The sequence below is a fragment of the Ilyonectria robusta genome (genome assembly GCF_021365365.1).
Source record: "Ilyonectria robusta strain PMI_751 chromosome Unknown BGZ61scaffold_24, whole genome shotgun sequence".
NCBI classification, from domain to species: domain Eukaryota; kingdom Fungi; phylum Ascomycota; class Sordariomycetes; order Hypocreales; family Nectriaceae; genus Ilyonectria; species Ilyonectria robusta.
Window position 1 is genome coordinate 631,825 of NW_025764458.1, and position 15,542 is coordinate 647,366.

At 56.6% G+C, this 15,542-nt stretch overlaps 5 protein-coding genes across 5 annotated transcripts; 3 read left to right on the top strand and 2 right to left on the bottom strand.

The window, feature by feature from the left end:
- Positions 1–2,831: 2,831 nt before the first annotated feature.
- On the bottom strand, positions 2,832–4,370 carry BGZ61DRAFT_363592 (uncharacterized protein; the record flags this gene model as incomplete). Its single annotated transcript, XM_046241450.1, has 3 exons — positions 2,832–3,190; positions 3,252–3,432; positions 3,663–4,370. 3 exons carry the CDS (start codon positions 4,368–4,370, stop codon positions 2,832–2,834), a joined length of 1,248 nt encoding a protein of 415 aa, XP_046098745.1.
- A 145-nt stretch (positions 4,371–4,515) lies between these two features.
- BGZ61DRAFT_113935 (uncharacterized protein) lies at positions 4,516–5,770 on the top strand. The gene has a single exon (XM_046236971.1). It carries the CDS (start codon positions 4,962–4,964, stop codon positions 5,610–5,612), a length of 651 nt encoding a protein of 216 aa, XP_046098746.1. The 5' UTR covers positions 4,516–4,961; the 3' UTR covers positions 5,613–5,770.
- Positions 5,674–6,797, bottom strand: BGZ61DRAFT_557338 (uncharacterized protein; the record flags this gene model as incomplete). The annotated part of the gene is made up of 2 exons (XM_046255683.1): positions 5,674–6,333; positions 6,429–6,797. The coding sequence occupies 2 exons, from the start codon at positions 6,795–6,797 to the stop codon at positions 5,674–5,676; spliced, it is 1,029 nt and encodes a 342-aa protein (XP_046098747.1).
- A 1,125-nt stretch (positions 6,798–7,922) lies between these two features.
- On the top strand, positions 7,923–9,357 carry BGZ61DRAFT_113949 (uncharacterized protein). The gene has a single exon (XM_046236972.1). The coding sequence runs from the start codon at positions 8,105–8,107 to the stop codon at positions 9,095–9,097; it is 993 nt and encodes a 330-aa protein (XP_046098748.1). The 5' UTR covers positions 7,923–8,104; the 3' UTR covers positions 9,098–9,357.
- A 4,483-nt stretch (positions 9,358–13,840) lies between these two features.
- On the top strand, positions 13,841–14,973 carry BGZ61DRAFT_113965 (uncharacterized protein). The gene has a single exon (XM_046236973.1). It carries the CDS (start codon positions 13,998–14,000, stop codon positions 14,880–14,882), a length of 885 nt encoding a protein of 294 aa, XP_046098749.1. The 5' UTR covers positions 13,841–13,997; the 3' UTR covers positions 14,883–14,973.
- The last annotated feature ends 569 nt before the right edge of the window (positions 14,974–15,542 follow it).

Sequence of the window (15,542 nt, forward strand, 5' to 3'; positions counted from 1 at the left end):
CGCACGATATGCCTGCATCTATGCGTGTTGCACGCCCTGTGTTCGCATCAACGAAACCCACACATCCCCACCCTCGCTGGGAAATGGGTGTGCTGCGATGTGACGAGATGTAGTCTAAGGCAGGTCGCACAGGAAATCATCCAGAACCAAGCTAGCCGCTCTGTGCTACACGTACTCCGTGGCTTGGGTGTTATCTTGTCAACCGTAGAGTCTCACCACCCACACCGAAACCGACGCAGCGGCTCAGCCTTGGGCGTGCCGAGACTAAGTGCGGTACAGTGCAGCGCCGCCTGGCGTCATCCATCTCGGTGTCAGGCTGTCTTGCAACAGTGAATCGCGGCAAGGCGACGGAATCGGGAGCGAAAACGGCGGGCCGTAAACTATTGCTTCTTTGGGCAACTCGCCACTCGCTCGTCTAGTTAGTTTCTTTCCCCTGTAAAACTACCTACCTCATCATGATGCGCGCCACAGCGATAGCCCATCAACCCATGTGTAGTGTCGAATGTATCTGTATCTGCGCCGCACTGCAAACGTGCATGTGTCTCTTAGCGGTTAAATTCTCCTAGCGCTGCGCGGCTCCGCCTCACGGCCGGGCACCCCCCTTGTCCATTCGCAACGGCGTCACACACACTTGTTTTCCCTCCCGTTTCTACCAAAGTACTGCCCCCCGTTTGCCTAGCCCTACGCAGTACACGCCCCCTCCAGGTTGGCCCCCGTACAGAGAGCGACAGAGGCATTAGCTCGCCTGCAAGGCCGGTTCTTGGGGGCGCTTTGGACGTACTACTTGCGCTGTATGCTGTATGTAATATGTGTGCGCCATCGCCCCGTCGTCCGTCTCCACGTGGGACCGCCCGCTGCCACGTCTGCCCCAGGCTTCACTTGTCAGTCGCACACACACCCCGATCGTCTCCCTGCCCCTGTCTCTACTGTGTACTAATGCCAGATGCCAAAGCATCCCTTGATGCATTCGTTTGCATGTTGCTTGTCCGAGTGCTGGCCCTGGTGCGGCACAGGCCCTTCCCTAAACCGGCATTCCCCAGTCCTCGATTCCCGAATCCGGATATATGCCCATCTTCTATGTCTATATCTGATCCCACTAAACCTCGGTTCACCGTCCGCCAACTCTCAGCCTCCCGATATATCCGCAATCCATTTCTCAATATCCATCCGGACGTGTCTATCTGTCTCAGTTTCTGGGTCGAACCATGTGTGACTTGCAACCCACCCCCTGCCCGCCATTCCCACGCTTTTCACCCCAACACCGAAAACCCGTCAGACACATTTCCTATTCGTACATGGCCGAATCATAACCGCCCTAGCGTGGTCGCACAACAGCAACCTCTTCCTTCTCTGTCTAAGGCTCAGCGCCACCTGATCCTCAGATCAAGGTCGCCATGTCTTAAACCCGCATCATGGATACAGATACATCCGGGGTCGTAGTTTAGAGCCGTCTAGTCCCCATACAGTATGTAGTACAGAGAGATCCATGTATCATGTCATGTCATGCCATGTCATGCCAAGCCATGTGTTGTATTAGCTATGATGGGTCATGTCTGTTTCCTGCACGTCAAAAAGCGTCTGCATGCCTTTGCCATTTCTAGCCTACCTTCTTCGTCTAACGACCATCATTATTGTTGCTTGGTGGTGCTCCCTCATGAGACGTACCGACCCAAACGTAGCCTTGTATTCCATTGTGCCAGTTGATGCCCAACACTCTCCCGTCTTGTTATTATCACCAACTCCCTGTTCCTCCTGCCGCAAGACTCTGTCGCCCTTCATCATTTCACTCTAGTTCTGCCATTCGCAGAATAACGATCCCAATTATTCAGCTTCAAAGTATGTGTCATAGTCACTGGGTTGAGCGTCTCAAAATCTGGCCGAAACAATTCTCTTTGTCATTGTCCTTCTTGTATCGACTTCTCTAAGTACGGACGGACACGCACGTCAACGTCATGCACAATCTTCTCTCCCCAAATCATCAAAATGCATGAGCAGATCTCTATCCACCTCCCACGCCTTCGACTGGTCTCATCATACACAGTCGCCAACCATTGAAGACTGACACATCCTCCCTGCCCTTCGCTCCTCATATCCATTTCCCTTCCGCCGGTATAAACTCAGATACGAACGTGACCAAAATCAAAACAAAAAAAATAATAAAAAAGTAAAGTCGTCAAACCACTTCCATCAGGACATCATTTCTGAGTACCGATGCTGTTTATGGGTGCTGCCTGATAGAAACACGCTTTCGCAGTTCATCAAAGCGGCCGCCCAAAATGCAGCTCTGGAAGTCTCGCCAGCGCTATACCGCCCTAGACCGGCCACCTATGCTCATCGCGTTAAATGAAGATACCCCCACAGCCCCTCATGAATGCATGTATGCGGAAACTCCGAGAAAAAAACTGAAATGACAGAACCACAAAAGAGACGTTCAGGCGGGTCGTGGTCCAACTAGAAAATAAAAAGGTGAAAGAAGAAACCCAGACTCGCGTGCCTTCACGTCAATGACTAGTGCCAGGACGAGTAATTCTCATGGCCGATCAAGACAAGCGTTGAAGTGGAGGAATGGTATCCACACCACCTGAGGCTGTCGTTGCAGATGCCCCTTATCGAGAAAATGCGTAATCGAGCCATGAGAATGTGGACGGACGGCATGTGAGTGCAGTGGGAGTCCGATATAGTACAGCGGGTTTTCCTTTTCCATTCTGACTTTTGGTGACTTTCCTACTCTAGGGTCCGTAAATCCATGTTTCCCCGCCGGAATTAGTGGCTAGGAGGCTGGGCGCCATTCGCTGCAACCAGTCAGTCAATTTACTCCGTTCTCATTCTGATCACCTCCATGAGTTCAACTTACATTGGCTGTAGATTCCCTGGCTGGGTTGAGCATAAGGCGAGTGGGGCTGGTAATTGGGGTACATATGGTTGTTGTAGTCTGGCAAAGACTGCTGGGGAACTCCCGCCGAAGGAGGGGGAGGGTACTGTGCGGGTTGGTAACCGATAGGAGGCAGCTGAACTGGTCGCGATCCGGGATAGCTAGAGGCGGGAGCTCCATCGGGGCCGGCCTGAGGGTCGCCGCCGTTCTGGGCAGCGGCCGCCTGAGCAGCCTGGCGTTGGCGCTCTTCCTCAGCCTTGCGCTGGGCTTCCTCCTCCTTCTTTCGCTGTTTCCACTCCTTGCGGATCTCCTTAAACTCTGTGGGGAAATCATATGTCAGTCAACGAGGAAATACTAATTCGGCCCATTAGTAACTTACCCTCAGGGGTTCGCTTCTGTCCATGAGACTGCATGGTGACATGGGCGTTGAGGTGGTTAAGAGTGCCATAGGCCTTCTCGCAACCATTCCATCCACACTTGTACATTCGCTCAATTTCCTCATATCGTCGTCGAGGTCGCTTGTGCTGTTGTGCGCCAGGAATTGGGACAAATGAGTACACCTAAAGAAAAACTAGGTTAGCTTGCCTGATCGACAAAATTGATTGACCATCAGACGCGACTAGAGTTGTTGTGATCCCCAGCACTCAATCTCTTCATGGCCATTGCCAGTGAAATCGATTGGCGTCGACAACCGGCGAGGTTCATCTCAGAGACGCGTACCAGACGGGTCGCGTCCAACTGTCTAATGCGCGATGTTCATGGCCAGTTTATTTGCCATTCTTCCACATACCTGGTTGGGTCTTTGTTGAGGAGGGGCCGAGGCAGGCGACTGGGCGTACACAGGGTGGCCGGGAGTCAACGGCGCACCTCCGTGCTGTCCGTAACCTCCCCAGTCTGGTCGCGGCTGGGCGTACATGCCACCGCTGGGATGAGAGTAGCTATGCGACATGTCTGGGTTGGGCGCGTAAGGTGAGTGCTGCCCGTAGGGATAAGTCGGACTCGGCGCGGCGATGGACGGATCTATAGGTACATCGTTGTCAGACTTGACCGGGTGGGCTTGATGGTTTCGCCCATCCTGCTGGGGCATAGACGGACTGTTCTGTTGTTGCGCCATACCGCCGCTGCTGGTGCTGCTGGCTGGATGGTATGAACGCTGGATGTGCTCTGGGAAAGATCCTGATCGCGCGGACTGAGGGTAGACGCCGTACTCGGAAGTAGGAGTGGCCGACGTTGAGTAGTTGACTTCCTGCTTGACCGGGTATTGCGCAGCAGACGCGTGATCTGCGGTCGACTCTTCAGAATTGCTGTCGCCGAAGTTGCTTGGATAGGGCGAGGGCAAACCTGACTGCGAGTACTCCGGTGCACTGCGGTCCATAGAGCTTGGGGAGCTGAGGAGCGTGTCTAGGGTCGCCTCGGAGCCAAGTCGAGCGTTGGAGGAGTGAAGAGAGGCGTGGTTATCAACAAAGTTGTGAGGTTGTTGTGTTGGCACCAGGAACATGCTACAGCTCCACGGGACGGATGATAGGGCGATGGCCGGCCAGGTTTAGCTTCCAGGCCCGCGTCAGGTTGGTGTTTGTCCGGTAACAGGGGAAAGAAAGGTGATGGCTGAGCGCTTGCAAAGAGACTCGCGGCGGCGCGGCGGTATATGTTGGCGGCGGCAGTAGTAGCGCCTTTCGTGAGGCCAAGGGTAGGTTTATGGTTAAGTGTGTGATGCGAGAGGCTAGACTCAGGTCTTGGGCGCGGATCGTGCTGGGGGGAAGGAGGGGCTAGGCAAGGATGGTCGCGCTCGTCCACGATCACAAAATGTCGAGGGGCTAAAGTCGATGGTACAGCTTGGGGAGCGCGCACTAATATAGTGCGATATTGAATCGGCCTGGTGTGTGGACTGAATCCAAGTCCAACAGAGTCTAGCGCCTGATGCCGAGATGGGTAAGGGGGTGCTAAAGTGTATCTGGCGACGAACCTGACTCTTGTCTGTTCTGAGCGACTCAAGGCAGTGCAGGGGGGGCGTGTGTGTCTGCCCGAAAGCTTCTGTCGGGACGACGAGCGCAGGTGCGGGACCGAAGAATTTTATAGGGCCCTTGACAAAATGAATGACGGAGTGATGGACAGGACGAGCTCCGCAACTTGGCGCGACCCAGCTCTCGATGCGAGGTGGGACCGAGTGGCAGGCGGCTGGTCCTTGTCTGCGTCGACTGCAGCAGCGCGAGGCCCAGAATCAGCGAACCCCGGTGAGGCAACGAACTCTGGCAAATTCCCCTTGGCTGGAAGATGGCGACTTCCAGGTGGGCGGTACCAGCTCTGTGGACGGCGAGCAGTGGGAGCAGTGGGAGTCTGCGCTTATCGAAGCGGTGGGATGGTGTTGGACGAGGCCGAGGGGGCGTGCAAGAGTCGGGGGATTTCCGTCGTAGCGCAGGCAGATAGTGGAATTAGTTCACAGGTCCAAGTTGCGCAGACTAGACTCCGCTGCGTCTGGGTCGAGGTAGATCCCTCTGCCGAGTGTACCCCACGTAAGTCGACCGGTGCCGGATCAGCCGCTGACTCGTGCCTTGAGCGAAAGCGGCGGCGGCGAGTGCGAGCAATTACGGATACGCGAGGAGAAGGCGCCCGGATGGGGGTGTGCGAAGAGACGAGAGAACGGAGAAGGCGGCGAGGAGGCAAGGTGAAAGAGTGGAGGTGGGAAAAAAACCAAGGAGGGTCGCGGGCTGGTGACTGCGCTTTTCTGGCTAGCAGAAATTGACGACGAGTGTGAAGGAGCAGACGAAAGAGAACCCTGCCCCCTGCCAACCTTCTGGTCCTCCTCAATCCTCACTCCCAGTCCCCAGTTCCCAGTTCCCAGTTCCCAGCTCCCAACTCCCCTGACTGACCAGGTTCACCACGACTAGAAACTGTGGCGGAGGGGACACTCCTGAGGGCTGGAAAGGTGGCGATTGAGAGAGTGTCAGTCCACTGGCGACAACTGATGTAACGAGTACGTGTGCGGTCCCAGCTTTTGCTTTGTTTCTTGCGTCGGGCACCCCGTCTCGGCGAGTATCGTTGATTCTCTGGATGCGATGAATGTCTCTGATGCCACAGCGGTTCAGAGTGTACAAGCAGCGGCACCACCACCACCAACCATCACGAAGCCAGCGCGCTGGATTCGAAATGGGGGGTGGCAGGGTTGACCGGGGGGTGGTCGCCAGGCCCTGTCCTTTTTCCCCCTCTCCCACTCGCCGACCTGCGAACAGCCAGCGGCGATGTCTGAGCTGAGGGCTTGGGTGGAGGCCCCAGTTAAGCGGCGAACGAGATGTGAGGGTGCAGGGCCACGGAATGCCCACGGCGGGAGCGACTCCTCCTCCACTGCACACAGTGCGTGAATGGCGTCCCCGAACTGCGACAGTCGATCTGCGGCCTTTTCCAGGACCAAGCCGAATCAGACGCAATTGTGGCTGGGCCCACCGTCGTGGAGGCGTCCAGGATGCCTGGTAGAATGCAGCTCGGGGCTTGGCTCCAAGTCCCCAAAGAGGGGTTAGAGTGCCGATTATCCTTCTTGCCAGCGTATGCCAATGGGGGGTACTCCGTCACCAGAGACTGGGCCTCGGGTGCCCGGATTGCCGCGGACGCAAAGCTCGCCGCTGGGCGAGAGAGATTGCGAGAGTCCCCTTGTGACCAATACTGACTCAGTCAGGATACCGAGACCTGGGCCAGGTATGTCGAGGCTTCGGAACGTGGCGGCGAGACTGTGAGGGTGTGTGAGAGCCCGGTGTTGTGGTTCCCGCGAGGCGCTAGTCGCAGTCGCGCGTGAACCAGGCTCGATGAGGATGAGAATATTCTCCGCGACACGACTGTGTAACGAACGTCGTTGCTGCGGAACCACGCCAGTCTGTGCCTGAACTGGCTCTTGCGATATGTCGGTGGTTTGGTATAGAGGAGCGTTGACGTGCATATCCCAGGCTTCTCGGGGTTGGCGCCGTCCACCGGGCTAGATCTCCAGTGCTGGATCTTCAACGTTAGTTTGGGGGGTCTGGTTGTGGTCCCAACTCAGCCCTAGATGTGGCCGTCGCCCAGACGAGGTCGACAGGCGCTGGAGCGCTGGATTGTGCGCGGAAACTGCACCGCCGGACCAGTATCCGTTTGGTCTCGTCTCTAATTAACGAGTTGTGCCATGTCCGTGCTGGTGGGAGTTAGCTAGAACCCAGGGCACTGTGCTTCCCTGGCCTTCAACCAGATGCCCATATGATAGGCTGCCGTCGGCGAGATATCACAATCACAGGCGTGACGGTGCACACGGGCGCCGACGAAGAGGGTGCAGAACAGAATACGACGACTGTCAGGATCAAGATTTGGGAAAAGAGGCCACATCACATATTGCACTCATACCTGGAGAGTTTTTTTTTTTCTCTTCCCGCCCTCATCCAACTCAATGCGGCAACAAGTTGAAGACCCTGCTAGCTATCCACCTTGGCTAGATGCAAGAGAAGCGCCGTTAGTAGCGCGCGTTGTGTCTTGCTGGGAAACCGTGAACTAGCTGCCGCAATGTGAAAGTCCGAATCCAGATCAACACTGGGCGTAGCCACGTCGAGTTACTCAGTTTTGTTCTTCAACGTTTATTTTTGACGCACATTTTAGGCTATGCCTTAGACATTGCGGATGGGGGCTCCTTCCCTAGTTGCCTACCTACCTGAATCAAGAACGTCTATGGAAGGGAAGGAGCCCCATTGCGGTTACACCTCGTCGCATCGCGAAGGAACCTCTCAGACCAACCAAACACACTCATCCTCCACACCATCAGGTCTCGGCCCATCCGTGATGCATCAGAGCGGACGTCTTCGTGTGTTTTTTTTCTCGGTCTAGGCTTTTCTTTTTCTCCCTTACTATTTTCTCAGCACTCACAATTGCCAGCGCATCAATCAATGGCTTGCAGGAATAGCAATTTGCTTGCTAAGCTCGCCCGCAGCGGCCTGGAAAGCTTCCTGGCCTCTATGGACGTGTTCCGTTCAGATGTTTCCAGCACCCTGGCACGCTTGACGCCGTCCTGGTCGAATGATCTGTCATGGAGTTTTAGGCGCAAACAAGATCTCAAGCGAACCGAAACTCCGGGATGAACTAAAAAGCTTCAATGCCCCAAAGAGGCACAGCCGGCCCATCTCGTTGGTGGGCTCGCTAGGTACCTCGACTACCCCGTTTTGCCTACGACCAACGCATCGACGACAAGTGCCATCTGGGGCTCGCTAGACTTCAAGGGTTGGGACCATGTCCGTGACTTGCACCGTGGCAAATCAATTTCACTTCGTTTACCGCACCACCACAGCGACGCCTCGACGCAGCGACGCATCGACACGGCGTCTGACCATATGCAGGCGTTCCCGCGGCGCACCAATCCCGGGCGGGTGCTCGCCCAACGGCACGGATTGGGCGGCAAGCCAGGGCAGCAGAATACGGTCAGGGAGGCAGGGGGTAAAAGAAAGAGGTCGTCACTCATCGACACTGTCCTTGGCTGGAGACGTGGAGGGTATCACTCGCCCACAGGTCACCAGACCAACCTCGGTTTTTTCCCTCGCCCACCGCATCACCTCAGTCCTTGACCCCAGTCAACGTGACAGACCGCAATGCAGTTCCCTGTTGCACAATCGAATGGAACCTCTCCAGACGGCTCCACGTGTTGGACTTGACTTCTGTGCTCCTCGAGTCTGCAAGCCAGTCGAGATTAGAGCTCACGTGGAGTATCCACTGATGCGCGTCCATGCCGATTCTAGCCCCTCGGGGGTCCAGTGGCTTTGGCCTTGTTCAACATTTCGCGAAAATGCGACTCTCGATGCAACATCCACTGCGGTCGGGTCATCAAAGGTCACTCACAGCCGCCGACAGGCCTGCTCCGTTGGTCGGCGTCGAGAGGCGGGCCCAGTGCGCACAACTTTGCAGCAATCATCCATGGACGTCAATCCTCCTGCAACGCTGTGCTGTGCCACACACGACGAACTTCAACCACCCACAGTCGGCCAAGATGATTTGTCGGTGCGTCTACCAGGTGGATGGCATGGGTTCTCTTTTCCTTCTTGGCTGCCATGCAGGGCACCCTCTTCGCTCTCCATGAAACCCCATTCCCGCCCGAGTAATCCGCTGCACCCGCCTATCACCCTCAAGCAATGTGCCGTCCATCAACCAATCCTTAGGACTGATGCCGAAGCAGGCCATGCTCGCACAGGAACAAAGTACCGACGCAACCTCCATCCGGGAAAGGTCTAACCCTGACGATGCCAATGAGGATACTGGGAGGGGAGCCCCCGGTGGCGCGTTTTAGCCCGCAAGCTTTGGTCAACAGCCTGTGGAGGACGGCCCAGTTCCCTGTCACGCAATGTTGTCTATCTCAACCTCAGGCTCCACGGAGCATTGACTCCATCGTTTACAGACAGGCATGCCCTGACTCGCTCATGGGTCTTCTGCAATCAAGGCCACTGCGACGAGCCAGTCTCCTTCAACGCTAAGGAGGTGGGTTTCTGCAGCCGCATAGTCGCCATCTTGAACGCGCCTAGATCTCCGTGGTCCCTTCATCCCCTCTCCTGGGACAATGCAGCAGGTGCGAGGATACTACTCGGGGATGTCATCCGGTCTGAAAGACCAGCCCAGGCGAGTTTCATTCATGTGTCTCGGACAAAATAACCTGAAAAGGGGCACCCCAATCAATGCCACAAAGGCATGAGCACTTCTAGAGCCTTCCCTCATCAATTTGACGTTGGATTTCCCATTATATCATACCTCCACTTTCATGCAGCCTTCTCCTGGCTCTCTTTACCTTGACCGCCTCGCAGCACAGTGGCCCAACCGCCGAGATGCTCTTTGCTCAAGTCTGGTAATGGGATCCGCCGACTGCGGGATATGGGCACCCCTGGACATAGAGTCATGGGGCCGCATACATAGAAGGGCACGGACTGTCGGGGAAGGGCATCATTTCACCCTGCTAATCCTGCAGGGGATGGTTGTCCAGGCCTGCTGGGGTAGGGGCAATCAAAGTCACAGTGAGAGACACACTGTGGTAGGAGCAAACCCACCGGACATTGGGGATGCCCAAAGTACCGACTCAACACGTCGCCGCGCATTTCATTTCCCTTGACCTTGATGAACGACATGCAATTGCGGGTTGAGAGCGGAACCCTTCCTTGGACAAGCGAAGAAATGCGTTGTCACAAGGCAGACAGCTACCATCCAGATAGGGAGAAGTGGTCGATGCGTGACCATTCCCTGTCTGCGGGCAACGAGAAGGGCAGGGCAGAGTTGGTCCCTTAAGCCCAATCAGTTCCCAGGCAGACCATCAATGCCTCTACCCAACATCTCGATTGCGCACATCATGGTATCTGCGGGTCAATCTACATGATATGAAATGATTCAGTACGGTTCAGCATCTGATCTCCGTTCAACCACAAGCTTGAGGTTCTCGGGGCATATTGGAAGAACCCACTGTGCTGGGTCCGCTCGGTGGTTCAGCCCCTTCGGCTAACCACAAGAGGCCAAAACGCGCCATAAAAGCCCTAAGTACGGGTGTGAGTGTAGGGGGAAGGATGGACTCCAGCCCCCAAATCCCCCACACATCCTTGAAAGAGAGAATCTGCCCGGCGAGGAGGCATCTCTACATATCAACTCAAGACAAACCTTGACTAGTGTCGTTCCGCCACTCTGGTCGGCACGACCTAGCGACGACCGCGAACCACGCGCCACCGATGAGAAACGCAAGAAAGGCGAGAGGGCCAGAAGCCGAAGGAGTATGGTCAAATATTGGCCCAGAAAAGGAAGTTCGCCAGTCCCGGCGGTGACCATGGGTCGCTCCAATCATGACCAGGCGCCCTGGTCAAGATGCTCAAAGGTCGTTGGGCAATACTCGCCCCCAAATCTGACTGAGAGGCCCACGATAGCTCCTCCATGACGCAGCCAAAGGGTCTAGAAGGGTCGGGTTCAGGAAGTCTCAAATAACCCCCTTACTTGACCAGTGGAATTGGGGTTTCCAGTCACCTTCGCCATTGATGACACAGGGCATCCCATTTCGCCGATGGCTGCAGACAGGCATTTCCTTGAGTGATAAAGAAGCAGATGCTGCATGGTGGATCTATTCAGATGGCTGACGCAGGTGATGACAAATTGGTGATCGAGATGGGAGGGGATTCAAGGTGAGTCGGATTCAAGACTAGGTACGAAGCACAGAGGGCAGAGAAAAGGGGAGTGGCTGGTGGCCGCGACTAGGTACACTCCTCCGGAGGGCAGCTTTTATGATTACTGACGGTGATAGGCTCTCCCAATTTGTCGGATCCGCCCTACGACGAGATAACAAAAATGAAATGAAATGAAGAGTTAGTACCCCGGATCTCGTCACGGTAGGTTGAAGACGATCTCAAGCCATCGCGATCCTCATAGTCGGGCGTGTCTGCAGGCTTACGAGACTACGATGAGGACTATCCAGGTCCAGGAGGGTAATCGCACAGCAATTAAAGCGCCAACGCCAACGCCAAACGACGAGTACCGGCATTCCGGATGCTCAACAAGCCGGATGACACCCACCCTCCCAATTTCGCGCGAGAGTGGGCCAAGCAGAGCAAGGATGAGGCCAGGAAACAACCAGGAAGTGCTGAGAAAGGGCCAATCAGAGGCCCGTGGGAAGTCTTGCTAGCGTGGTTTTGCGAGCAGTAGCGGCAAATTCACAGCACGGACAGAGACTGGAACCAGAAGGCTGATGAGTCGCTAGAATGTCACTTGCATCCAGGAACGTGCGAGACTACAGTAACCACAGCAAGCCATGGGGCCGTGACGATGGACGGCAGTCAGTTTTAGCCTGCGTCGACGGTGTCTTGAACCCCAGCAAACGGTCAAACTAGCTTGGAGGCCGGGACGGCCACGATCTCCAGGCTACCCGTGGCCCTGGAAATCTCCCGCACACCAGCTCCCTGCTCCTGGGCCTCGTCCAAAGTGGCACGATGCGCCGAAGGTTCACCGGCCGGCCGTGGGAAGACGGGTAGACGGGCTTCCACGCAGGCTTGAGTCCTCAGGTGCCCAAAGGGAGATGTCGCTGGGCCAGGTGACTAGTCACCTGCTGATCTGCGAACCAATCTCAATTCCTCATCTTCCTGGGCCCGTCTCCACCCGCCTGGACGAGGAAACCCAGATCTTGGTGGGCTGAGGTGCGCTAGTGACCTGCACGGCGGTGGACGCGAGCAAGCCCATACGACTCAGCTCGCTAGCGCGTACCGACGGGGTTGGGGGCTTCTTGGTTTCTCGGCAGTCACCGGAGCACTGGTCAAAAACTGATCTAGAGCGTGCGGAGATTGTGTCCAGGTTGTTCCTCAGCACCGAGCTGGACTAGGAGTTCAGCCAGACGCTCTGGGCTTCGTACACCGTACTCCGTACCTGCGTGCCAAAAAGAGGCACAGTAGGCGCCCACGGCCAATGACAGATTCCTCCACGGCGGGTGGGTATTTCCCAACAAGGAGGATAGCCAAGCGCACCCCGTCCAGATATGGCAAGGCCTCATCGGAGAGGACTTCATCCTGGGGAAACCAAGACGGGGGGGGATGGGGATACGCGAGCCTGATGCCGGTGGCGATCCTGCGTGTTTTGTCGTTCTGGAACCTCAAGGCTGAATGAGAACCTGACCTTCCCGAAGAAGCAGCCCCTCAGCTGAGGCTGCCCGCAACTGTCTCTGGAGATGAGCGATGACAGACCGGACAGGGCTCACGTTTCAATACCGCCATGGGGAGGGGGAGTGCCTACCTCAACCCAACTCAGCAACCCCTGAAACGAGGGCAGAGACACATGCGCTCACGCACACACATGTGCGCAGTCCTGACGATGCTGCCCAGCCCGACCCAAAGGAAAAACATGAGCTTCCTCGCGCGGCAGCCGCTCTTTGTCTACATGCCCAGCCACACGCACGCCCCAGACACACACACTCACACGCATCATATTCACCTGTTTTGGGAGTGCGCCGAGGCTGTGAGGCTACGATCGTCGTCGCTATGGGGTAAAGGGGTCCATCCCGCTCTCTGGCTCTCTCTTCCTTTCTTCCCACTGTTTCCCAGGACATGGAACCGGAACCAAGCGCGGACGTCAAGCTGACTGTACTGTAATTGCACCGCCGGTGGGATTTAGGTAGAAGGGGACTGTGGCTTCCCAGTACCTGATGGGAAATCGGAAATTGCCAGGCGAGTATCTAGGATTTCGAGAAGAAAGAGTATGCCGACGGCAGCGCCCATCCGGCACACCACTCCGCCACCGACGTAATGATCCATGGGCGCTGAATCGCACGCTCAGGTTTCCCAATACCTAGGTGTGAGACATGGCCATTGGAAAGCCCGCGGCAGACGAGGTGTCTGAGTCTGCTGGATCAGACTCCACTTGAAGGTGGCGGCCGGCCGCGAGCGAGAGAGAGAGAGAGAGAGATGGCTGGCCGGATCCAGGAGCATGGGGCTCTTCAGGAGGTGGATCTTCCTAGCACCCGGAACCGCAGTAACGAGGGAGGGCCTTCTAGCGCCACTCTGTGTGTGATGGTTCGTGAGGGTGAGCGACGAAGACCTGGGAGGCGGGACTGGCTATCGCGGCTCGCTTGCGTGCTCGGCGGCCATCCGGTTTTTTCCCTGGCCACCCAGGGGCGGCCGATGCGCTGGATTGAACTACAGGAGACGTGACAAGCATCTAGGCCCTTGACGTTGACGCCCTGAGTAGCACCCTGGCATCCCAAAGGAGAATGCCGCAGCCGAGTCAATACTCTTTTTGCGCCTGAGGGGGTGAGCAATGGCTGGGAGTGTTTGATCGGGGAGGCGGAGAAGCGTAGATGGCGTTTCGGTGACATCTCAGGGAGATACGACTCAGTAGTTGCGATTCATTGATGATTACGAATCGGGGCATATCGAGGCGGTGTCCCAGCAATCGGGGAGAAGGACAACTGGGGTGGCCATGACGGCCAGCCAGGACGGTCAGCCAGCAAGCCAGCAAGCCAACAAGTCCTGGGGGGTTGGGCCAGACCAGACGAAGGAGGGGCAGGCATCGTCGACTGACAGAACGGAACTCAGGGGGGTCTGTGATGTCTGCCTGTCTCAGTTGGCGAGAGAGGTCGAGGTGAGGGTTTACGCCCTGACGCAGAGAGCCATCGGTCAGAGAGCCAGCCATGGTCAGAGATCAAGGTGAAAAGAGGTCAGAGCATGCCAATCCCATACCCATACCCATGCCCATGCCATGCCATGTCATGACGGCCAGACGGCGGAGCGCAGAGCATGGAGCACGGAGCACGGTACAACGGCAAACAAACACGACCACGACACGATACGACCGCGGACACGACACGCGCAGGGGGCCAGCGAGGAGGATCCTCCTGGGCCAGCCGCACCTCCGCACCTACCGACAGTGGCCTCGTGCGCCTCGCGGCCGGGTGGTTTGCTTGGTCGACTTGGTTCGTTGCTCAATGCTGACCGACCTGGGGGAACAGGGGGATTGCCAGGACGTCCGTCTGCCTCCTGCACCGCCGCCACGGTCCCCGCCACGACATGACCCAAACGACACGGACTTCATGGCACACCTCCGAGTGCCCAGGCCCATCATCGGACTAGCTCTGGAGCTCTGGAGCCCTGGAGCTCTCCCACATTCCTGGGAACGCCGCCGCGCGAACTTGTTGCTCGCTCGCTTGGCCCTCTTGGCCCTCCGTCTCTGCGCTCTCCCACGTTTCCCACCCCTGGCTGGCTCCCCTCTGTCCTCACCAGCGCCCTGCGCCCTGCCCCCTTGCTGCCCTCTAACAACTAGATGCCGTCTCTCCCCCGTCCTCTCCCCCCGCCCGTGTGTGCGTGCGTGCGTGTGTGTGTGTGTGTCTGTGTGTGTATGTGCGCATGTGTGTGCCATATGTGCCCAATCCGCACCCCAACCGCAATCGCAGCCGCAACCACAGCCGCAGCCGCACTCACAGTTGTTCAGAGAAAATTCCCAACCCCCGTTCCTCCGGACATGTTCCCTCTTGCGCTCTTGCGGGCTCTCTCTCCTCACTTGCCTTTCTGTCCCATGAAAGCGACCTTGTGCCGTAGTCCCGCTCCTCCGAATATTTTCGGCGCTCCCCCCCCACCCCATGATAGAAGATTTCCCCCTGCTCCCATTGTTGAGTGCCGGCCAGAGCGCGTCAATATTCCCCCTGTCGACCTGTGCGCTGGGATGGCGTTTTTCCTCTCGGTGTTAAGTCGAGATGGGACATGTCCTCCGAGTGTAAATGCAAGGCGCCTTTAAGCGAATGTGTCCCAACCCAACGCCGTCGATCTTGTGAATTTCTCGTAAAAGAAGGTTTTTCGCAGCGGGCGTGGAGCAAAGGGCGCCTCCGTCAGCGCGTGGGGAAACCCTCCTCGATGAGCTGTCACACTCAGGGTGACGCGCCGTGGTCGTACTATGTCCTCATGAATACCTGATGTTGCAGCGCCGCGCGCCGCGGCTATGAATTTCAAAAATCTCTTAGTGACGGAGTCTTTGTTCCGCTTGAAAGGGCTAGTGGGATGTGTCTGGCGAGGATCGCCCACGTCAGGGTCTACCCTGTAGCAGACGATCCGTCATGTTTTTCAAATAAGTGTGTTCTGGTTGAAGGCATCGTGGGTTGGTGATGGTGGGTCTTGCTCGTGTTTGTGGCTATCTTTGATTTCCCCCAATGTCCAAGACGTGAGATCCGGCATATACAATACGA

Bases quoted from the DNA above. Each gene is read 5' to 3' on its own strand.
- BGZ61DRAFT_113949 (XM_046236972.1), top strand. From the start codon at position 8,105: ATGTCCGTGACTTGCACCGTGGCAAATCAATTTCACTTCGTTTACCGC.
- BGZ61DRAFT_113965 (XM_046236973.1), top strand. From the start codon at position 13,998: ATGGTCAGAGATCAAGGTGAAAAGAGGTCAGAGCATGCCAATCCCATA.
- BGZ61DRAFT_113935 (XM_046236971.1), top strand. From the start codon at position 4,962: ATGAATGACGGAGTGATGGACAGGACGAGCTCCGCAACTTGGCGCGAC.